This window comes from Ascaphus truei, unplaced genomic scaffold (genome assembly GCF_040206685.1).
Source record: "Ascaphus truei isolate aAscTru1 unplaced genomic scaffold, aAscTru1.hap1 HAP1_SCAFFOLD_1872, whole genome shotgun sequence".
Taxonomy (NCBI): Eukaryota; Metazoa; Chordata; class Amphibia; order Anura; family Ascaphidae; genus Ascaphus; species Ascaphus truei.
In genome coordinates, this window is record NW_027454775.1 from 1 (window position 1) to 25,238 (window position 25,238).

At 51.6% G+C, this 25,238-nt stretch overlaps 1 protein-coding gene across 7 annotated transcripts in view; it reads right to left on the reverse strand.

Moving 5' to 3' along the window:
* Positions 1 to 294: 294 nt before the first annotated feature.
* Positions 295 to 25,238, reverse strand: part of PLEKHA6 (pleckstrin homology domain containing A6) — a 44,150-nt gene continuing 19,206 nt past the window's right edge. Inside the window, exons 7-16 of one of the 7 annotated variants that reach the window (XM_075582089.1) lie at positions 22,697 to 23,113; positions 19,264 to 19,780; positions 16,796 to 16,882; positions 12,354 to 12,407; positions 9,862 to 9,939; positions 7,495 to 7,563; positions 5,188 to 5,268; positions 1,492 to 1,641; positions 1,245 to 1,340; positions 309 to 924 (exon numbers count right to left, since the gene is read on the reverse strand). In XM_075582089.1, coding sequence (XP_075438204.1) covers positions 778 to 924; positions 1,245 to 1,340; positions 1,492 to 1,641; positions 5,188 to 5,268; positions 7,495 to 7,563; positions 9,862 to 9,939; positions 12,354 to 12,407; positions 16,796 to 16,882; positions 19,264 to 19,780; positions 22,697 to 23,113 — 1,696 coding nt within the window. In that variant the 3' untranslated portion in view covers positions 309 to 777. Of the gene's footprint in view, positions 925 to 1,244; positions 1,341 to 1,491; positions 1,642 to 5,187; positions 5,269 to 7,494; positions 7,564 to 9,861; positions 9,940 to 12,353; positions 12,408 to 16,795; positions 16,883 to 19,263; positions 19,781 to 22,696; positions 23,114 to 25,238 lie in introns of all 7 variants that reach the window. The other 6 variants (XM_075582087.1, XM_075582090.1, XM_075582088.1 and 3 more) reach the window with 6 other exon arrangements.

Below are 25,238 nucleotides of genomic sequence, written 5' to 3' on the forward strand. Positions count from 1 at the left end.
GGGGGGGTCTCACCTCGGTGCTTGGCTGTGTATGGGGGTCTCACCTCGGGTGCTTGGCTGTGTATGGGGGTCTCACCTCGGTGCTTGGCTGTGTCTGGGGGTCTCACTGTGTATGGGGGTCTCACCTCGGTGCTTGGCTGTGTATGGGGGTCTCACCTCGGTGCTTGGCTGTGTATGGGGGGCTCACCTCGGTGCTTGGCTGTGTATGGGGGTCTCACTGTGTATGGGGGTCTCACCGCGGTGCTTGGCTGTGTATGGGGGTCTCACCTCGGTGCTTGGCTGTGTATGGGGGGTCTCACCTCGGTGCTTCCTGTGTCTGGGGGTCTCACCTCGGTGCTTGGCTGTGTATGGGGGTCTCACCTCGGTGCTTGGCTGTGTATGGGGGTCTCACCTCGGTGCATGGCTGTGTCTGGGGGTCTCACTGTGTATGGGGGTCTCACCGCGGTGCTTGGCTGTGTATGGGGGTCTCACCTCGGTGCTTGGCTGTGTATGGGGGTCTCACCTCGGTGCTTGGCTGTGTATGGGGGTCTCACCTCGGTGCTTGGCTGTGTATGGGGGTCTCACCTCGGTGCTTGGCTTTGTATGGGGGTCTCACCTCGGTGCTTGGCTGTGTATGGGGGTCTCACCTCGGTGCTTGGCTGTGTATGGGGGTCTCACCTCGGTGCTTGGCTGTGTATGGGGGTCTCACCTCGGTGCTTGGCTGTGTATGGGGGTCTCACCTCGGTGCTTGGCTGTGTATGGGGGTCTCACCTCGGTGCTTGGCTGTGTATGGGGGTCTCACCTCGGTGCTTGGCTGTGTATGGGGGTCTCACCTCGGTGCTTGGCTGTGTCTGTTCCTCGGGACGGGTTATTTTTCCTCAGTCCTTCCATCACGTCCTGAATCCTCCAGATCTCTCTCTGAATGTGTCTGTTTATCAGCTCATTCTGAGGGGTCACACAGTGTCAGAGTGGCCTCTCCCTCACCCACACCCTCTGCTCCACCCCTCGTCCCACACTGTGCGCTCCCCCCTCTCGCACCCCCCTGCTCTCCCACCTCTCGCCCTCCACACCCTGCTCTCCCCGTTCTCACCCCCCCCTCATGCCCCACACGCTGCACTCTCCCCCCCCCCCCACCCCACACCTTGCTCTCCTCCCCCCCACGCCCTGCTCTCCCCCCCTCACCCGACACCCAGCGCTCTCCTCCCCCCTCGCCCCACACCCAGCGCTCTTCCCTCTCGCCCCACACCCTGCTCTCCCCCTCTTACCTGTATATTGAGGTTGAGCTGCTCCCACAGAGCGTCATGTAAAGCAGAGACTTCCCCCTCCAGGACCTCGTACTCCAGACTGCTGTTATTTAGCGCCTGGGGGCGGGTGAGAAGAATCGACCAGTTATTGTCCTGTCCTGTCACCTCTGAACCCACCTGCCGATCACCTTAACCCTCCCAATGCCTCATGACCTTTAACCATTTCCAAGCCCCCCGTCACATCCCAGCCCCCCTGTGCCCGTGTTACCGTGCTAGCCTGCGACAGTTCCACGCGGATGCTGATCAGCTGGTTCTGCAGCGATTCCTTCCGGTGTAGCAGCTTCTCCGGAAATGCGGTCTGGTTCCCGAACATCTCCATCTCCTGGTGCGTCCCCATTAGAGCGCTTTCCAGGCTCTCCTGCCACGGGAGGGAGCCACGTCAGGGCTGAGGCGTCACCGGATCGCACCACATCATGCAGGACACACTCTGGATCTCGGCAAACGCTCACCATAAAACGCTCGGAATATTCACCAGATCTCATCCGTCGCTCACCAACGCGCTCTTCGGGCTCTCACCAACGCGCTCTCCGGACTCTCACCAACGCGCTCTCCGGACTCTCACCAACGCGCTCTCCGGCTCTCACCAACGCGCTCTCCGGGCTCTCACCAACGCGCTCTCCGGACTCTCACCAACGCGCTCTCCGGACTCTCACCAACGCGCTCTCCGGACTCACACCAACGCGCTCTCCGCAACGCGCTCTCCGGGCTCTCACCAACGCGCTCTCCGGGCTCTCACCAACGCGCTCTCCGGACTCTCACCAACGCGCTCTCCGGACTCTCACCAACGCGCTCTCCGGACTCTCACCAACGCGCTCTCCGGACTCTCACCAACGCGCTCTCCGGACTCTCACCAACGCGCTCTCCGGACTCTCACCAACGCGCTCTCCGGACTCTCACCAACGCGCTCTCCGGGCTCTCACCAACGCGCTCTCCGGGCTCTCACCAACGCGCTCTCCGGGCTCTCACCAACGCGCTCTCCGGGCTCTCACCAACGCGCTCTCCGGGCTCTCACCAACGCGCTCTCCGGACTCTCACCAACGCGCTCTCCGGACTCTCACCAACGCGCTCTCCGGACTCTCACCAACGCGCTCTCCGGACTCTCACCAACGCGCTCTCCGGACTCTCACCAACGCGCTTATTGGATCTCACCAACGCGCTCTCCGGGCTCTCACCAACGCGCTCTCCGGACTCTCACCAACGCGCTCTCCGGACTCTCACCAACGCGCTCTCCGGACTCTCACCAACGCGCTCTCCGGACTCTCACCAACGCGCTCTCCGGACTCTCACCAACGCGCTCTCCGGACTCTCACCAACGCGCTCTCCGGACTCTCACCAACGCGCTCTCCGGACTCTCACCAACGCGCTCTCCGGACTCTCACCAACGCGCTCTCCGGACTCTCACCAACCCCACGCGCTCTCCGGACTCTCACCAACGCGCTCTCCGGACTCTCACCAACGCGCTCTCCGGACTCTCACCAACGCGCTTATTGGATCTCACCAACGCGCTCTCCGAACTCTCACCAACGCGCTCTCCGGACTCTCACCAACGCGCTCTCCGGACTCTCACCAACGCGCTCTCCGGACTCTCACCAACGCGCTCTCCGGACTCTCACCAACGCGCTCTCCGGACTCTCACCAACGCGCTCTCCGGACTCTCACCAACGCGCTCTCCGGACTCTCACCAACGCGCTCTCCGGACTCTCACCAACGCGCTTATTGGATCTCACCAACGCGCTCTCCGAACTCTCACCAACGCGCTCATCCGGGCTCTCACCAACGCGCTCTCCGGGCTCTCACCAACGCGCTCTCCGGGCTCTCACCAACGCGCTCTCCGGGCTCTCACCAACGCGCTCTCCGGACTCTCACCAACGCGCTCTCCGGACTCTCACCAACGCGCTCTCCGGACTCTCACCAACGCGCTCTCCGGACTCTCACCAACGCGCTCTCCGGACTCTCACCAACGCGCTTATTGGATCTCACCAACGCGCTCTCCGGGCTCTCACCAACGCGCTCTCCGGACTCTCACCAACGCGCTCTCCGGACTCTCACCAACGCGCTCTCCGGACTCTCACCAACGCGCTCTCCGGACTCTCACCAACGCGCTCTCCGGACTCTCACCAACGCGCTCTCCGGACTCTCACCAACGCGCTCTCCGGACTCTCACCAACGCCTCTCCGGACTCTCACCAACGCGCTCTCCGGACTCTCACCAACGCGCTCTCCGGACTCTCACCAACGCGCTCTCCGGACTCTCACCAACGCGCTCTCCGGACTCTCACCAACGCGCTCTCCGGACTCTCACCAACGCGCTTATTGGATCTCACCAACGCGCTCTCCGAACTCTCACCAACGCGCTCTCCGGACTCTCACCAACGCGCTCTCCGGACTCTCACCAACGCGCTCTCCGGACTCTCACCAACGCGCTCTCCGGACTCTCACCAACGCGCTCTCCGGACTCTCACCAACGCGCTCTCCGGACTCTCACCAACGCGCTCTCCGGACTCTCACCAACGCGCTCTCCGGACTCTCACAACGCGCTTATTGGATCTCACCAACACGCTCTCCGGAATGTCACCAACGCGCTCTCCGGACTCTCACCAACGCGCTCTCCGGACTCTCACAACACGCTCACTCTCTCCGGAATGTCACCAACACGCTCACTTTCTCCGGATTCTCACCGACACACTGTAAGGAATCAGGGAACACGTCCTTTGCGACGTGTTCCCTCCTTACCTCAGACCTCCGCTCTGGCATCAGCGTGTGCGTGCCCCCCCGCTCTGCTTACAGAGCGCTGCGCACACGCACAGCTCTTCTAGCGTGCCACGGAGCTTAGCTCCGCCCCCTCGGACGCGGCGCGCACACGTGACGACGTGCACCGTTTCACAGCTGCATGGCAAGTACTCGTTTAGCCCACTTGTCTCCTGCAGCCAATCCTTGCCTCTGCGCAGGCCGCGCCTCCGCTCCGCCTCCCTTGCTACTGGTTCCTGTGTGCTACAAATACCCTGCACTTCCCTTCCTGCTTTGCTGAGCATAACTCTCCGGAATGTCGCCAACACACTCTCCGGATTCTCGCCAACACACTCTCCAGATTCTCGCCAACACACTCTCCGGAATGTCGCCAACACACTCTCCGGAATGTCGCCAACACACTCTCCGGAATGTCGCCAACACACTCTCCGGAATATCACCAACACACTCTCCGGAATGTCGCCAACACACTCTCCGGAATGTCGCCAACACACTCTCCGGAATGTCGCCAACACACTCTCCGGAATGTCGCCAACACACTCTCCGGAATGTCGCCAACACACTCTCCGGAATGTCGCCAACACACTCTCCGGAATGTCGCCAACACACTCTCCGGAATGTCGCCAACACACTCTCCGGAATGTCGCCAACACACTCTCCGGAATGTCGCCAACACACTCTCCAGATTCTCGCCAACACACTCTCCGGAATGTCGCCAACACACTCTCCGGAATGTCGCCAACACACTCTCCGGAATGTCGCCAACACACTCTCCGGAATGTCGCCAACACACTCTCCGGAATGTCGCCAACACACTCTCCGGAATGTCGCCAACACACTCTCCGGAATGTCGCCAACACACTCTCCGGAATGTCGCCAACACACTCTCCGGAATGTCGCCAACACACTCTCCGGAATGTCGCCAACACACTCTCCGGAATGTCACCAACACACTCTCCGGAATGTCACCAACACACTCTCCGGAATGTCACCAACACACTCTCCGGAATGTCGCCAACACACTCTCCGGAATGTCACAACACACTCTCCGGAATGTCACAACACACTCTCCGGATATTCCTCTCTTCTCCCCATATAACACTATATATTCCTGTCTCCGTATCCGACGCTGGGGAAGGATTGTGTCCCCCTCTTACCTTCTCCGCTCGAAGCTGCTGCACCAGCCTGTCCTGCTCTCTGACTATCTTGTGCTGCTCACACAGCCTGCCCAGGAGTTTCTGTCGGGAGAGGAGGAGGGGTGAGACCTCACGGTCCTGAGCCCCCCGATGTCCCGGGGGGGGGGGGGCAGAGACATGTTATCCAGGATCCCTGATACTTGGAAATATTGTGTGTAACATTCTGGCAGAATTCAACAGAGAGGGAATGTTCTGCAGTGTGTGGCATTAAAATGCAACGCTCTGCAGTGTGTGTGTGTGATGTTACAATGCAACGCTCTGCAGTGTGTGTGTGATGTTACAAATGCAACGCTCTGCAGTGTGTGTGAGATGTTACAATGCAATGCTCTGCTGTGTGTGTGTGATGTTACAATGCAATGCTCTGCTGTGTGTGTGTGATGTTACAATGCAACGCTCTGCAGTGTGTGTGAGATGTTACAATGCAATGCTCTGCTGTGTGTGTGTGATGTTACAATGCAACGCTCTGCTGTGTGTGTGTGATGTTACAATGCAATGCTCTGCTGTGTGTGAGATGTTGTGTGTGGCGTTAAAATGCAACGCCCTGCAGTGTGTGTGTGATGTTACAATGCAATGCTCTGCAGTGTGTGAGATGCTACAATGCAATGTTCTGCAGTGTGTGGCATTAAATGCAACGCTCTGCAGTGTGTGTGATGTTACAATGCAACGCTCTGCAGTGTGTGTGATGTTATAATGCAATGCTCTGCAGTGTGTGAGATGTTACAATGCAATGCTCTGCAGTGTGTGAGATGTTACAATAAAATGCTCTGCAGTGTGTGAGATGTTACAATGCAATGCTCTGCAGTGTGTGAGATGTTACAATGCAATGCTCTGCAGTGTGTGACATGTTACAATTCAATGTTCTGCAGTGTGTGGCGTTAAAATGCAACGCTCTGCAGTGTGTGTGATGTTACAATGCAACGCTCTGCAGTGTGTGTGATGTTACAATGCAATGCTCTGCGCTGTGTGAGATGTTACAATGCAATGCTCTGCTGTGTGTGTGATGTTACAATGCAATGCTCTGCTATGTGTTAGATGTAACAATGCAATGCTCTGCAGTGTGTGAGATGTTACAATGCAATGCTCTGCAGTGTGTGGCGTTAAAATGCAACGCTCTGCAGTGTGTGTGATGTTACAATGCAATGCTCTGCGCTGTGTGAGATGTTACAATGCAATGCTCTGCTGTGTGTGTGATGTTACAATGCAATGCTCTGCTATGTGTTAGATGTAACAATGCAATGCTCTGCAGTGTGTGAGATGTTACAATGCAATGCTCTGCAGTGTGTGGCGTTAAAATGCAACGCTCTGCAGTGTGTGTGATGTTACAATGCAACGCTCTGCTGTGTGTGATTTTAAGATGCAATGCTCTGCAGTGTGTGTGATGTTACAATGCAACGCTCTGCAGTGTGTGTGATGTTACAATGCAATGCTCTGCTGTGTGTGATTTTAAGATGCAATGCTCTGCAGTGTGTGTGATGTTACAATGCAATGCTCTGCAGTGTGTGAGATGTTACAATGCAATGCTCTGCAGTGTGTGTGATGTTACAATGCAATGCTCTGCAGTGTGTGAGATGTTACAATGCAATGCTCTGCAGTGTGTGAGATGTTTACAATGCCAATGCTCTGCAGTGTGTGAGATGTTACAATGCAATGCTCTGCAGTGTGTGTGATGTTACAATGCAATGCTCTGCTATGTGTTAGATGTAACAATGCAATGCTCTGCAGTGTGTGAGATGTTACAATGCAATGCTCTGCAGTGTGTGAGATGTTACAATGCAATGCTCTGCAGTGTGTGTGATGTAACAATGCAATGCTCTGCAGTGTGTGAGATGTTACAATGCAATGCTCTGCAGTGTGTGTGATGTAACAATGCAATGCTCTGCAGTGTGTGAGATGTTACAATGCAATGCTCTGCAGTGTGTGAGATGTTACAATGCAATGCTCTGCAGTGTGTGAGATGTTACAATGCAATGCTCTGCAGTGTGTGAGATGTTACAATGCAATGCTCTGCAGTGTGTGTGATGTAACAATGCAATGCTCTGCAGTGTGTGAGATGTTACAATGCAATGCTCTGCAGTGTGTGAGATGTTACAATGCAATGCTCTGCAGTGTGTGAGATGTTACAATGCAATGCTCTGCTGTGTGTGATGTTAAGATGCAATGCTCTGCAGGATATTAATGCGGTCATTTCTGGGAAGAGTTTGCAAGAACAGGACAGGGCTGAGCGTATGGGACAGGGGAACGGGCATCGCATCCAGTGAGTGCTCTTACATCGGTGTCCTGTCCGTTGATCTTGTAACTCTGTAGCGCCTCTCTGTATGGGTCTGCATAGGGGGACACCTGAAATAGAGGAACGGACGTCACTTTACCATCTGAACCCAAACGCTCTCCGTGTATGGTGAACGTAAGGCAAGGAATCTGCCCTGGAGACCACCCCCCCCCCTCCACTAAAGACGCGCCAGCACTTGAGGAGTTGTGCGACCTGCATGGTTATTCCATACAGCCTGCATTTTTTCTTCCGAAGGATCTCAGGTGCCTTATTTTTTCAGAGCGCAACCACTCCAAAGACCAGTTCTACTGACTTCGTTGTGCTTCAAACACACGTTAACAATGGCCTCTGCTTCAGAGAAACAGCCTTTATTTTTTATATAAATATGGGGGAGGGTTTAAAGAAATGTCCTGTTTTTTGGGGGGGGCGCAGACTGCTCACCTCCCGAAAGAGTTTACCATGCTAAGAGGAAGAGCGCATTATACAAGAAGGTTACCAACTCCTGAAGTGCCGAGCCACCCTGGAGATTCCCAGTGAGTGGTGTGTCCCGCATGCTGTGACCATGTACAATGAGAAGTGACACGGCATGGGGGTGTCCCCCACTATGGTAGCTAGTCTCTCGCTCATTGTACCCCACCCTCTCCCTCCTATCTATGTCTAGCCCTCCCTGCAGCGGGGGGTCATTCACACACATGCCCAGTGTAACACTTCTGTCCTGAGCCCTGAGTCATGTGGGTGACTGCTAAGTGACAGTGATGAGGGTGGCATGGATGACACCATGTGGCACCCCTCCCTACTAGGGACGCCTGCTGTTCTGTGTATACTGCTCTGTATATAATACAGGGGGAACTGCTACACAATGCATGGCTTATAGCCAAGGCCTAGACCAGGAGTGGCCAACTCAGTCCTTAAGAGCCACTAACAGGTCAGGTTATCCCCGCTTCAGCACAGGTGGCTCAGTCGTGCTGAAGCAGGGGTATCCTGACCTGTTGGTGGCCTATACCATTGTTCTCTATATGTGCGAGTGTTGTATGTGTATATTATATGTATGTATAGATTATATAGTGTTTTCGTGGTGCAAATAGGTGCCCTTACAAAATAGTTTTATTTAACGGGTTGGTAACAAGGGGTCTCTGGAGCTATCCAGCGTTAATCAGTGATACTTACCGGGGAGCGTATCGCTGCTAGAGATCCCTCATGGGAAAGAAAATGGCGCTTTAAATCTCTCACGTTACGTGGGCCAATAGGAAGCCTTCCTATGGGCACATGTGATGCAGGGATTTAAATACCAGGAAGTAACCGGTGGCACCTCTCCCCGGTAAGTATTTCAGGAGCCAGGGGTTCCGCGGATCTGAAATGAACGCGGTTCAGCTTCGGGGATCCGCTGCTTCCCAAACACGTTAAAAAAAAGGGCACCAAGGCGAAGATTGCACCTTTACATAAAGAAACGCAGAAGGAAAAACACCGACAGTGTCTACTCTGTCTGCGCCCCAGCGAGATCCCGAATCATGTCATCGTCCCGTTATGGACTTTTGTTCAACGCTAAAGAAAAAAAGGGGGGGCCGCGTCCCCCCCAAAAGAGATTTATGATTATATGTGTGTGTGTGTAATAATATATATATACACGTGAGAGAAGAGAGAGGGGGGAGAGAGAGAGAGGGGGGAGAGAGAGAGGGGGGAGAGAGAGAGAGAGAGGGGGAGAGAGAGAGAGAGGGGGAGAGAGAGAGAGGGGGAGAGAGAGAGAGGGGGGGGAGAGACGAGAGAGAGGGAGGGTGAGAGAGAGAGGGGGGGGGAGAGAGAGAGAGAGAGAGAGAGAGAGGCAGAGAGAGAGAGAGAGGCAGAGAGAGAGAGAGAGGGGCGGAGAGGGGAAGAGAGAGAAACAAAACGAGAGGAGGAGAGATGATTGGTTATAGTGGCACTCCATATTACACGATGACCATTACATGTTAATGCACCCAGGCAGTGAACCATTGTGTTAGTGGAGTGCTACTATAACCCATTATATATACACACACACACACACACACGTGGTCCTCGCTACACGACGGGTCATTATCCGTCGAACGGCTTATCCGACGCTCACGAATTATCATTGGATCCGCTACAAGACGGCGGTGTGCGGGACGGTGTCCGGCGGATAACCGAGGGCCGCCGGCACATACACACAGCTCAATGTTCCTTGGTGAGAACTTGCAGGCGTCACACAGCTCTGTCCCCAAACCCTTTGCATGGTCACGCTTGAACGCATGGCGCCAATGTCACCCCCGAGACTGCCTTATTTAAGGGAAACCCAGCCCCTGCGGTAATGGCATGAGGATGGGGCGCGCGTCTCATGCAGAGCGCGGTGGCGCGCGGACGCGCTCGCTTACTTGCATGAAGATCTGTGCTCTAGGGGAGGAGTGTACCATGCTATTCACCATGCTGATCAGAGTCTCACTCTCACACATCTGCAGCGGCCAGGAAGGAAAAACGCATGGTGAGGACGCGTCACACCTACCCACTGAACACAACAACCACAGACACTCTAATGCCCCCTGCCTAGAACAATACCCCCGCACCATGCCCCATACACCGCACTGCCCTTCAGAGGTCAAAGGGTCACTATAAAAAACAGTCCTCTATCTCCGATACCAACAACTGGAAGCATGGAGGTACATCTCTGTACCCCTTTTTGACCCACCCAGCATTGCCTCTTTAGTAATGCCCACGCACACAGAAAGCCCCCTCTGTTGATCCACAACTGAGCAACCCTATAATTATGTCACAACCCCAAGGGATAAAAGTCTCCTCTTGCCCCGTCACCATGGTAATGATCCCCGAACAACCCCCACCCTATGTGTCACCCTATGTGTCCACATTTCCTGCAGTAGGAGCACCCATGATGCCCCCCTACTCACTGCGTAACCCTTCTAATAATCGCCCCTCAAAACACTGCTCTTAAAATCGTAAGCTCAAACCCAAGATGTCACGGAGAGCTCCATCGGCAACCTCCCAAGGAAAGGGAAGTTATACAGTTATATACCCAAATAAGTATACATGGGAAGGATGTTGATCCAGGGATTAATCCGATTGCCAATATTGGAGTCAGGAAGGAATGTATTTTTCCCCTTATGAGATATCATTGGATGATATGACACTGGGGTTTTTTGTTTGCCTTCCTTTGGATCAATAAGTAAGTATAGATATAGGATAAAGTATCTGTTGTCTAAATTTAGCATAGGTTGAACTTGATGGACGTACGTCTTTTTTCAACCTCATCTACTATGTAACTACCGTATGTAACTATGTAACCCAGGGATACTACTGCACTTAATTGTGTTAGTGTGGTGGAGTACATTTGTATTACAATGGGGAAAACACATTGTTACAAGTGGAAGATACAAGGTGTTACAAATTGTGGAGTTGTAGTTTGGGATACAGAATGTTACAAAGGTGGGGGTACAGTCTTGTAATTGGGGATACAGGGTATTAGGAGGATATATTTGCGTCTATGTAGCAAGCCGGAGGTATTTCCAGCAGGAAACGGTGTAATATACTTGTATAACGCAGTAACAGTGGCAGCGCATCCAGCGGGATTACTTCGGTTCAAAAAGGAGGAGACAAGGATCTTAAGAGACTCAAAAAATAGAGAACACCAATAAAGTGTGAGCATCAAAATACTGCTCATAAAACTCTTACCGCTCCATATAACGCCTCCTATTACCCGATATAACCGCTCCCTATAACTCCTCCTATTACCCCATATAACCTCTCCCTATATCTCCTCCTATTACCCCATATAACCTCTCCCTATAACTCCTCCTATTACCCGATATAACCGCTCCCTATAACTCCTCCTATTACCCGATATAACCTCTCCCTATAACTCCTCATATTACACGATATAACCGCTCCCTATAACTCCTCCTATTACCCCATATAACCTCTCCCTATAACTCCTCCTATTACCCCATATAGCTGCCCCCTAGAACTCCTCCTATTACCCTATATAACCTCTCCCTATAACTCCACCTATTGACCCATATAACCGGTCCCTATCACTCCTCCTATTACCCTATATAACCTCTCCCTATAACTTCTCCTATTGCCCCATATAATCGCTCCCTATAACTCCTCCATTGCCCCATATAACTGCTCCCTATAACTCCTCCATTGCCCCATATAACTGCTCCCTATAACTCCTCCTATTGCCCCATATAACTGCTCCCTATAACTCCTCCTGTTGCCCCATATAACCGCTCCCTATAACTCCTCCTATTGCCCCATATAACCGCTCCCTATAACTCCTCCTATTGCCCCATATAACCGCTTCCTATAACTCCTCCTATTACCCCATATAACCGCTCCCTATAACTCCTCCTATTACCCCATATAACCGCTTCCTATAACTCCTCCTATTGCCTCATATAGTCGCTCCCTATAACTCCTCCTATTGCCCCATATAACCGCTCCCTATAACTCCTCCTATTACCCCATATAACCGCTCCCTATAACTCCTCCTATTACCCCATATCATTTCATATTACACACATTAGCAGACTAATTTTTTTTACATCCCTCTATGCACAATTCGAGATTAATACAAAGATCTGAGTTATCAGAGGTGATACATTGTTACAAGGGATCCATCCTATCAGACACATCACAGCATTGTGACAGGGGAGGACATGGGGATGGGGGGAGGAGGGCAGGGGTGGACAGGTAGTGACGACGACATGGGGATGGGGGGACAGGGGAGATCATGGGGAGGGATAGGGGAGGACAGGGAGGGGGGACGACGACATGGGGATAGGGAGGATGACGACGACGACACAGGGATGCGGGGAGGACAGGGGGAGCACAGAGCTGTGTGACATCCTACCTGCTGATCCAAATAATCAAGGTGCCTCTGTAACTGCAGATCTAACATCTCATCCTGCAGGGGGGCGGGGGGAGGGCAGCGGCCGGAGACAAACACAGGGTTAAAGAGGCAAAGCCAGAGCGCAAAGCGGGGTGCAAGCTCCCCCCCAAACCCAAAGTACTAACCCATTTACATAGCGCCCCTCAGCAGTGTGCAGCAGCACGGGGGGGGGGGGGGGGGGGGGAGACGTGCACAGCTCGTGCGGGTGCAGGGAAAGAAAGGAAGGGACACATAGTGCGACAAGCAGACACATCGTGGGGGTAACAAGCAGCGTGGGATAGTGTACTCACACACACAGTGTAACAAGCAGCGTGGGATAGTGTACTCACACACACAGTGTAACAAGCAGCGTGGGATAGTGTACTCACACACACACAGTGTAACAAGCAGCGTGGGATAGTGTACTCACACACACAGTGTAACAAGCAGCGTGGGATAGTGTACTCACACACACACAGTGTAACAAGCAGCGTGGGATAGTGTACTCACACACACACAGTGTAACAAGCAGCGTGGGATAGTGTACTCACACACACACAGTGTAACAAGCAGCGTGGGATAGTGTACTCACACACACAGTGTAACAAGCAGCATGGGATAGTGTACTCACACACACACAGTGTAACAAGCAGCGTGGGATAGTGTACTCACACACACACAGTGTAACAAGCAGCATGGGATAGTGTACTCACACACACAGTGTAACAAGCAGCGGGGATAGTGTACACACACACAGTGTAACAAGCAGCGTGGGATAGTGTACTCACACACACACACACACAGTGTAACAAGCAGCGTGGGATAGTGTACTCACACACACAGTGTAACAAGCAGCGGGGATAGTGTACACACACACAGTGTAACAAGCAGTGTGGGATAGTGTATTCACACACACACACAGTGTAACAAGCAGCGTGGGATAGTGTACTCACACACAGTGTAACAAGCAGCGTGGGATAGTGTACTCACACACAGTGTAACAAGCAGCGTGGGATAGTGCACACACACACACAGTGTAACAAGCAGCGTGGGATAGTGTACTCACACACACACAGTGTAACAAGCAGCATGGGATAGTGTACTCACACACACAGTGTAACAAGCAGCATGGGATAGTGTACTCACACACACACAGTGTAACAAGCAGCATGGGATAGTGTACTCACACACACAGTGTAACAAGCAGCGTGGGATAGTGTACTCACACACAGTGTAACAAGCAGCATGGGATAGTGTACTCACACACACTCCCACACACACACACAGTGTAACAAGCAGCGGGGATAGTGTACACACACACACACACACACAGTGTAACAAGCAGCGTGGGAAAGTGTACTCACACACACACAGTGTAACAAGCAGCATGGGATAGTGTACACACACACACACACACACACACACACACACACACACAGTGTAACAAGCAGCGGGGATAGTGTACACACACACACACAGTGTAACAAGCAGTGTGGAATAGTGTACTCACACACACACACAGTAACAAGCAGCGTGGGATAGTGTACTCACACACACACACCGTGTAACAAGCAGTGTGGGATAGTGTACTCACACACACACAGTGTAACAAGCAGCGTGGGATAGTGTACTCACACACACACAGTGTAACAAGCAGCGTGGGATAGTGTACTCACACACACACAGTGTAACAAGCAGCGTGGGATAGTGTACACAGGCACACAGTGTAACAAGCAGCAGTTCGATTTTTTCGATACTATACAGGGAAGAGATCTGGGAGTCATTATGTCAGCCGACGTAAAAGTAGGCAGTAATGTAACAACCTATGGGGAAGGCCAGCGGGGTGTTAGGGTGCACAGGGAGAGGTATTAGCAGCGGGGTGTTAGGGTGTATAGGGAGAGGTATTAGCAGCGGGGTGTTAGGGTGTATAGGGAGAGGTATTAGCGGTGGGGTGTTAGGGTGTATAGGGAGAGGTTTTAGCAGCGGGGTGTTAGGGTGTATAGGGAGAGGTATTAGCGGTGGGGTGTTAGGGTGTATAGGGAGAGGTATTAGCGGTGGGGTGTTAGGGTGTATAGGGAGAGGTATTAGCGGTGGGGTGTTAGGGTGTATAGGGAGAGGTATTAGCAGCGGGGTGTTAGGGTGTATAGGGAGAGGTATTAGCAGCGGGGTGTTAGGGTGTATAGGGAGAGGTATTAGCAGCAGGATGTTAGGGTGTATAGGGAGAGGTATTAGCAGCGGAATGTTAGGGTGTATAGGGAGAGGTATTAGCAGCGGGGTGTTAGGGTGTATAGGGAGAGGTATTAGCAGCGGGGGTGCTAGGGTGTATAGGGACAGGTATTAGCGGTGGGGTGTTAGGGTGTATAGGGACAGGTATTAGCAGCGGGGTGTTAGGGTGTATAGGGAGAGGTATTAGCGGTGGGGTGTTAGGGTGTATATGGAAAGGTATTAGCAGCAGGGTGTTAGGGTGCATAGGGAGAGGTATTAGCAGCGGGGTGTTAGGGTGTATAGGGAGAGGTATTAGCAGCGGGGTGTTAGGATGTATAGGGAGAGGTATTAGCAGCGGGGTGTTAGGGTGTATAGGGAGAGGTATTAGCAGCGGGGTGTTAGGGTGCATAGGGAGAGGTATTAGCAGCGGGGTGTTAGGGTGTATAGAGAGAGGTATTAGCAGAGGGGTGTTAGGGTGTATAGGGAGAGGTATTAGCAGCGGGGTGTTAGGGTGTATAGGTGGAGGTATTAGCAGCAGGGTGTTAGGGTGTATAGGGGGAGGTATTAGCAGCAGGGTGTTAGGGTGTATAGGGAGAGGTATTAGCAGCAGGATGTTAGGGTGTATAGGGAGAGGTATTAGCAGCGGGGTGTTAGGGTGTATAGGGAGAGGTATTAGCAGCGGGATGTTATGGTGTATAGGGAGAGGTATTAGCAGCAGGATGTTAGGGTGTATAGGGAGAGGTATTAGCAGCGGGGTGTTAGGGTGTATAGGGAGAGGTATTAGCGGTGGGGTGTTAGGGTGTATAGGGAGAGGTATTAGCGGTGGGGTGTTAGGGTGTATAGGGAGAGGTATTAGCGGTGGGGTGTTAGGGTGTATAGGGAGAGGTATTAGCAGCGGGATGTTAGGGTGTATAGGGAGAGGTATTAGCAGCGGGGTGTTAGGGTGTATAGGGAGAGGTATTAGCAGTGGGATGTTAGGGTGTATAGGGAGAGGTATTAGCGGCGGGGTGTTAGGGTGTATAGGGAGAGGTATTAGCAGCGGGTGTTAGGGTGTATAGGGAGAGGTATTAGCAGCAGGATGTTAGGGTGTATAGGGAGAGGTATTAGCAGCGGGATGTTACGGTGTATAGGGAGAGGTATTAGCAGCAGGATGTTAGGGTGTATAGGGAGAGGTATTAGCAGTGGGGTATTAGGGTGTATAGGGAGAGGTATTAGCGGCGGGGTGTTAGGGTGTATAGGGAGAGGTATTAGCGGCAGAACGAGAGGGGAGGTGATGCACTTTATAGCTCATTGGTAAGACCTCACCCAGAACGCGGGGTGCGCAAACTATTTCCTAAGGGGGGGCGCCGCGCATACACGGGCCCCCTACGCTTCCCCACAACATTTAAATGGATTGGCGCGGGGGAGCGCGGGGGCCTCTGTAACTGCCGCCTCTCTGGCTTCTCTGGATGATGCGCCGCCATGATAACGCGGTGTGACGTGAAATGGCAACGCACTGCCATGGCAACACAACATCTTGACGTCACATGACGCCGCAGGGATGAGATGCCGGAGAGCAGGTAAGGGGCGGGGGGGGGAGGGAGACAGTTAAGGTGCGAGGCCGGAGGGACCTTCACATGCGCAGCTTGGGGGAGAGAAGGAAGCAGGGGGGTAGGATTGAATACATGACGGGGGGTAAACGGGGTGCAGGGAGGAAGCGTATTAGAAAGAGAAATGCTAGAGAGAGGTCATGCTCGGGAACTGGACAGTGGCAGAGTCGGGGAAACGTGAGGAAGTAGCTCACAGAAAGGGTGGTGGGTACGTGGCTTGGCCGCCCAGCAGACCTGATAGCAGACTGGGTGGTCCGAGCTGTTCTTCCTCACAGTCACATTCTATGTGTGGATATACACACACTCACAAGCACGGGCCAGGCTAGTGTCACAGACACACACAGGCCACGCTAGTGTCACAGACACACACAGGCCACGCTAGTGTCACAGACACACACACATTGTACTTTAAGCATAAAAAGATGACCAATACAGAGAGAAGGCAGCGGTCAGCTCAGTGCAGGGAGAGGATGTTCCTTTAAAAGGGGGCTTTCTGGGAGCAGGGGTCCCTTGGGGTGCGACAACTATCATTCTGTATCATAGAGCAACAAAGTGCAACTATCCTGGAATCACCTGTAGTCCTACCCCCCCCGCTAACCCCCCCCCATCCCCCTATGTGACAGACCGTACCATTTTGTCGTGAAGAGGGGGGGATGCTGGGTAGTTGTAGGAGTAAATCCCGGCTGGGTGAGGCCGACGGTCTCCCAGATAATCGGACTGAGGAGAGAGGTTACGGACAGAAGTAGTTGATCCCACGACCGCGTCACATGTATAGAAGGTATCTGCATGCTACTGTATTTAGATTGTGAGCTTCCCGTGTTAGAGGTTCCCCTGCCCCCTCTAATGTATCCATATGTACATAGCGATACATGTGTGTATATACACAGTGGTTTGCAGAGGTGTAGATATATATCTATATACAGTGGTGTGAAAAAGAAAGTACACCCTCTTTGAATTCTATGGTTTTACATATCAGGACATAATAACAATCACCTGTTCCTTAGCAGGTCTTAAAATTAGGTAAATACAACAACACATGACATATTACACCGTGTCATGATTCATTTAACAAAAATAAAGCCAAAATGGAGAAACCGTGAGTGAAAAACTAAGTATACCTTATGATTCAAAAGCTTGTAGAACCACCTTTACTTCAAGTTATTGTTGCTAATCGTTTTCTGTATGACTTTATCAGTCTCTCACATCGTTGTGGAGGAATTTTGTCCCACTCTTCTTTACAATGTTGTTTCAGTTCATTGAGGTTTGTGGGCATTTGTTTATGCACAGCTCTCTTAAGGTCCAGCCACAGCATTTCAATCGGGTTGAGGTCTGGACTTTGACTGGGCAATTGCAACACCATGATTCTTTTCTTTTTCAAATATTGTAACAAAGTCAAAAAAAGGAGCAAAAAACTTAGTTTGTGATTCTAACTTAATTGTAAAAAATGTATAGATTAATAATCAGTGTATGTCACAATTATGCATACATATAAGTGAATATAAATAAAATAGTGCAGTGCCAAAAAAGTCATCACCCCTCCACCACCGTGCTTGACAGTTGGGATGAGGTGTTTGTGCTGATATGATGTGTTTGGTTTTCGCCAAACGTGGCGCTGTGCATTATGGACAAACATCTCCACTTTGGTCTCGTCTGTCCAAAGGACATTGTTCCAGAAGTCTTGTTGTTTGTTCAGATGCAACTTTGCAAACCTAAGCCGTTCTGCCATGTTCTTTTTAGAGAGAAGAGGCTTTGACTTGGCAACCCTTCCAAACAAACCATACTTGTTCAGTCTTTTTCTAATTGTACTGTCATGAACTTTAACATTTAACATGCTAACTGAGGCCTGTAGAGTCTGAGATGTAACTCTTGGGTTTTCTGCAATTTCTCTGAGCATTGCACGGTCTGAGCTTGGGGTGAATTTGCTGGGACGTCCACTCCTGGGAAGATTGGCAACGGTCTTGAATAATATTTCTCACTGTAGAATGATGGACTTTAAATAGTTTGGAAATGGCCTTATAACCCTCCCTGGATTGATGGGCAGCAACAATTGCTTCTCTAAGATCATTGCTGATGTCTTTCCTCCTTGGCATTGTGTTACCACACCCCTGAATGCTCCAGGTCCAGCAAACTGCTAAAACTTCGGCTTTTATAGAGGTGGTCACACTTGCTGATGATCAATTAAATCAAGGGCATTTGATTAGCAGCACCTGCCTGCTATTTAGCATCTTAATTCCTATGGAAGCAGTAAGGGTGTACTTAGTTTTTCACACATGGCTTCCCCATTTTGGCTTTATTTTTGTTAAATCATGACACGGTGTAATATGTCATGTGTTGTTGTTCATGAGGTTGTATTTACCAAATTTTAAGACCTGCTAAGGAACAGATGATTGTTGTTATGTCCTGATATGTAAAACCATAGAATTCAAAGACGGTGTACTTTCTTTTTCACACCACTGTATATCTATCTATATCTAAATCTATACACACACACACACATATATACACACACACACACACATATATATATATATACACACATACATGCATATATATATACACACACACACACACACACATGCATATATACACACACACACACACACACACACACATATATATATACACTCACACACACACACACATATATATACACACATACATGCATATATATATATACACACACACACACACACACACACACATATATATATATACACACATACATGCATATATATATATACACACACACACACACACACACACACACACACACACACACACACATATACACACATACATGCATATATATACACACACACACACACACACACACACACACACACATATATACACACATACATGCATATATATACACACACACACACACACACACATATAAACACGCAGATATATATATATTTACACACACACACACAAACACACACACACATATATAAACACACAGATATATATATATATATATATATATATATTATATATATATATACACACACACACACACACACCCACCCACGCATATATACACACACACCCACGCACGCACCTCTCCATATAGCGTGTCGGGGTTCAGTCCTTACCTTCGGGGAGCTGACAGAGCGCCTCATGGTATAAGCCGCCGGTTCCCTGAAGACCTCGTCCCGCGCCATGTTGTCCAACCTGGCGCTGGGGGAGCGGACGGGGGAGTAGACCCTCGGGCGGGTGCTGTATGCTCCCTGGCTGGGGGAGCGCGGCACGGAGGGGGAGCGCGGCACGGAGCGGGAGCGCGGCTGCAGGGAGAGGCGACGGAGGGATCCGCATGCAGCGTCCACGTCCTGGTAATACAGGGACTGCTGGGCGCCCCCGCCCCTCCACCCCTCCGCCTGCCGCCCGTGGCCCCCGGGCTCCTTCCAGTCGCGTGGGTTGTAAGGGGCACCGTTGTGCAGGGTGGGGTGCTTCTCCTCCAGACCCCACTGGGGGGCGCCCCTGTCGAAGGCCGGCATGGAGCAGATGCTGTCAGGTCGTGACCCCGGTGCGTAGTATTGGCAGCCGTCGGGGTACTGGGAGGGGTAGTAATACTCGGGTATCTGGGGTGACCCAGGGAAGTACCTGCTGGGGCTGTGGGGACGGAGAGGCGACAGGTTACTTCACAGTATAGTTTGAGAGATAGCTGTGCCCCCCCCCCTCTACATATACCACACTGTACCCTCATCTCGCACACACATCCCCCCCTCTACATATACAGACTGTACCCCCATCTCTCACACACGGCCCCCCCCTCTAAATATACACACTGTACCCCCATCTCGCACACACTGCCCCCCTCTACATATACACACTGTACCCCCATCTCGCACACACTGCCCCCCCTCTACATATACACACTGTACCCCCATCTCGCACACACTGCCCCCCCCTCTACATATACACACTGTACCCCCATCTCGCACACACTGCCCCCCCTCTACATATACACACTGTACCCCCATCTCGTACACACTGCCCCCCCCTCTACATATACACACTGTACCCCCATCTCGCACACACTGCCCCCCCTCTACATATACACACTGTACCCCCATCTCGCACACACTGCCCCCCTCTACATATACACACTGTACCCCCATCTCGCACACACTGCCCCCCCTCTACATATACACACTGTACCCCCATCTCGCACACACTGCCCCCCCCTCTACATATACACACTGTACCCCCATCTCGCACACACTGCCCCCCCTCTACATATACACACTGTACCCCATCTCGCACACACTGCCCCCCCCTCTCTACATATACACACTGTACCCCCATCTCGCACACACTGCCCCCCCTCTACATATACACACTGTACCCCCATCTCGCACACACTGCCCCCCTCTACATATACACACTGTACCCCCATCTCGCACACACTGCACCCCCCTCTACATATACACACTGTACCCCCATCTCGCACACACTGCCCCCCTCTACATATACACACTGTACCCGCATCTCGCACACACTGCCCCCCCCTCTACATATACACACTGTACCCCCATCTCGCACACACTGCCCCCCCTCTACATATACACACTGTACCCCCATCTCGCACACACTGCCCCCCCCCTCTACATATACACACTGTACCCCCATCTCGCACACACTGCCCCCCCCTCTACATATACACACTGTACCCCCATCTCGCACACACTGTACCCCCATCTCGCACACACTGCCCCCCTCTACATATACACACTGTACCCCCATCTCGCACACACTGCCCCCCCTCTACATATACACACTGTACCCCCATCTCGCACACACTGCCCCCCCCTCTACATATACACACTGTACCCCCATCTCGCACACACTGCCCCCCCTCTACATATACACACTGTACCCCCATCTCGCACACACTGCCCCCCCCCTCTACATATACACACTGTACCCCCATCTCGCACACACTGCCCCCCCTCTACATATACACACTGTACCCCCATCTCGCACACACTGCCCCCCTCTACATATACACACTGTACCCCCATCTCGCACACACTGCACCCCCTCTACATATACACACTGTACCCCCATCTCGCACACACTGCCCCCCTCTACATATACACACTGTACCCCCATCTCGCACACACTGCACCCCCCTCTACATATACACACTGTACCCCCATCTCGCACACACTGCCCCCCTCTACATATACACACTGTACCCCAATCTCGCACACACTGCACCCCCCTCTACATATACACACTGTACCCCCATCTCGCACACACTGCCCCCCTCTACATATACACACTGTACCCGCATCTCGCACACACTGCCCCCTCTCGCATGTACTGTATCATCCTCTCATACATAGAAAGGAAAGAAAAAAGCGGAGCACTGCCAGGGGATGAGAAAAAGGCTGGGGCAAAAATTGAAATAAAGATTATTTATTGGGCATAATGGCCAAAAAAACAAACACACAAGGTAATAAAAAACTCTGACGCGTTTCCCGCCGTGGAGGCGCTTTATCAAAGAGTACTGAGGTTCTCACAGTATCAGGATATATAGCAGTCTCTAAAGTGTACGCCCTAATCTGAAACCAATGAATCAGAAGATGGTCTAACTGATTATGCAAACAGCTGTGATTTTAAGCTGTTGCAACGAACTTATAGTATAAGATGTTAACATGACGCTAATCATTATATGAGACTGTGAGAACCCAAATGGTTACAACAAATAACAATAAATATAAAAACAAAAACAAAAGAAGAAAAAGACTAATAGTGAACATCATAGCAACAATGTATCAAGTGTATTATTATAATGAAAAATATAGTTTCTCTGCATTTATATTTTTATACCGGTTTTTACAGCACTTGCCATATTTGTAGCTTCCACGTGGGGATTTTCCCCGTTTTTTCACTCATCCTCTCATACATACGCACTCACTCTCACAGTACCCCCCACAGGAACACTCACACAGTAACCCTCCCCCCAAACACACACACACACACACACACAGTACGCCCCTCACACACCCAGTACCCCCCAGACACACACAGTAACCCTCCCCAAACACATACAATAATCCCTCCCACCCACACACACATTACCCCACCCGCCCCACACACAGTATCACACAAGCAGTGCTCCCCACACACACTCACACAGTATCACACAAGCAGGGATCCCCTAACACACACACACACACACACAATACCCCCCCCCCCACACACACACACACAGTACCCCCCACACACACACAGTATCACATGAGCAGGGATCCACACACACACACACACACACACACACACACACACACACACACACACACACACACACACACACACACACACAGTATCACACAAGCAGTGCCCCCTCACACACACACACACACACACACACACAGTATCACACACACACACACACACACACACACAGTATCACACAAGCAGTGCCCCCTCACACACACACAGTATCACACAAGCAGTGCCCCCTCACACACACACAGTATCACACAAGCAGTGCCCCCTCACACACTACCCCCTTACCTTTGCACCTCCTCAGGAGGGGGCACTGCCCGGCGTAGGTTCACCCAGTGCTGCAGCTGTGACATGGAGTTCTGCCTCTGTGCCATCTTCTCGGGGTGGTTACGGGGTAGGTTCCCGCGCCGCTGCCCCTCCCCCTCTGGGAACGCCGTGCTAGCCGGTCGGCCGGGAGACGGAAGGAAGCCCCAGCCGTTGGGATGTGGGGGGCGCTCTCCCTCCAGAAGGTGCCGAGGTGGCTCCAGGTCAGATGGTCTCTCAGGAGGGGCCCCGGTCCCGTTGATCTTGGCCAGCGGCTCCTTCCTGCTCTCCGACCTCCTCTCCATCTTCTCGGACCCCCTCCCGTCCCCCTCCCCACGGCTCCGGGTCTCGGGATCGCGGTCCCTCAGGGGGGGGATGTTTTCACTGTCATGCTTTTCCGATCTGCAGGAGGCGCCATGAGGTCAGCTGTACAGCCCTAGAGGTGCCAGGCTCTGTATTCCTGAGCTGTACAGCCCTAGAGGTGCCAGGCTCTGTATTCCTGAGCTGTACAGCCCTAGAGGTGCCAGGCTCTGTATTCCTGAGCTGTACAGCCCTAGAGGTGCCAGGCTCTGTATTCCTGAGCTGTACAGCCCTAGAGGTGCCAGGCTCTGTATTCCTGAGCTGTACAGCCCTAGAGGTGCCAGGCTCTGTATTCCTGAGCTGTACAGCCCTAGAGGTGCCAGGCTCTGTATTCCTGAGCTGTACAGCCCTAGAGGTGCCAGGCTCTGTATTCCTGAGCTGTACAGCCCTAGAGGTGCCAGGCTCTGTATTCCTGAGCTGTACAGCCCTAGAGGTGCCAGGCTCTGTATTCCTGAGCTGTACAGCCCTAGAGGTGCCAGGCTCTGTATTCCTGAGCTGTACAGCCCTATATACCATTTAACTCACATATAACACATTTGTTGCAGATATTGCTTAGCTCTAACCGAAGGCAGCATTTAAAATAACAACTCCATATCAATGATCAGACACTGGTTATTGAGTTATGTACATATCAAGCTGACTTTAGAGTTATAGTACACCATTTGTACCCTAGGCCGCGCTTATAGTGCGCGAGATGGCGACGCGACGGATGACGTCACCCATGAAAGTTGTATTTTGCTTTGCAGTGACGTCGCTGGCGACCTGGCCATTGATTGGTTCAGAGGCTGTGACATGTGGCGACAGCCTCTGAAAAATCTAATTTGACCGGCTTCCAAATTTCGCGCCACCACGTCGCTCCGCGCTTACTATAAGCACACGCAACGGCGGCAATACATTTGTTTTGCCGCGACGTCGAGTCGCCGTCACTATAAGCGCAGCCTTAGGCTTTATACCATTTGTATCTCAGGCTTTATACCACTTGACCATCTTATGCTATTGGCTGCTGGTAGGATATATTGTCACTTCCTTTCTGATACATATCTACTGCGTTCTGTATTGACAGGCTCCTCTTGATCACATATTCTCATGATACACCTATTAGGAGCAGCAATACCAATACAGAACATGCATTGTGTGACTATATGATGGGCATCTATCCTATTTAAATGAAAATCTCTGCTTGCGATTGGATGCCCCTCTGACTGCCCTATCAGAGACACGTATCGGTATTAGACTTACCTTCCTACAGGTTACCCAATATGGTGAACCTCTGTGTCGCCTCACCTTGGGGATTGTTAACCCTTCACTGTACATATTAATCACGTGCGTCCTTGTTTAGTAGCATTATTAAAATGTTATTGTTTTTCATATTATATAATTGATGTTCTCCGTACTCAATCAATTTTGTTGGTATTTCCCAGAATATTGCTAATTACGCGTACTACTTACGTGTATAACATTGCCAATATTGAGAGTCTATGACATAAAGTCAGAATATATTGCTACATCTAGAGGGCAGTTTTGAGAGGGCCTAGTGTAGTCTCTATGGGTGACACGTTACGAATTATAGGCTCTACTTGTCCCTATGCACCGATGTACATGCACCAGTCATTACTTCTGGACTTTAATAGGATGAGAGGTTGGTCATCTATAGTGGGTTTACAGCCCTAGAGGTGCCAGGCTCTGCATCCCGAGCTGTATATTCCTAGAGGTGGTAGTTGCTGTATCCCCAAACTGTATAGCCATAGAGGTGCTGATCTCTGCATCTCCTACGCAGCATGAGAGGCATGTGCTGCTGTACTACCGAGCTGTCCAGCCTTAGAGGTGTCCGTCTCATGACTTCTCAGCAAGTCCTAGAGGTGGCAGGCTATGTATTCCACAGATGGCCCTCCTTACTTGTCCCAGTCTCTATATCCCTAACCAGTCCAACCCTAGAGGTGCCAGTCTCTATATCCCTAACCAGTCCAACCCTAGAGGTGCCAGTCTCTATATCCCTAACCAGTCCATCACTAGAGGTGCCAGTCTCTATATCCTAACCAGTCCATCACTAGAGGTGCCAGTCTCTATATCCCTAACCAGTCCATCACTAGAGGTGCCAGTCTCTATATCCTAACCAGTCCATCACTAGAGGTGCCAGTCTTTATATCCTAACCAGTCCATCACTAGA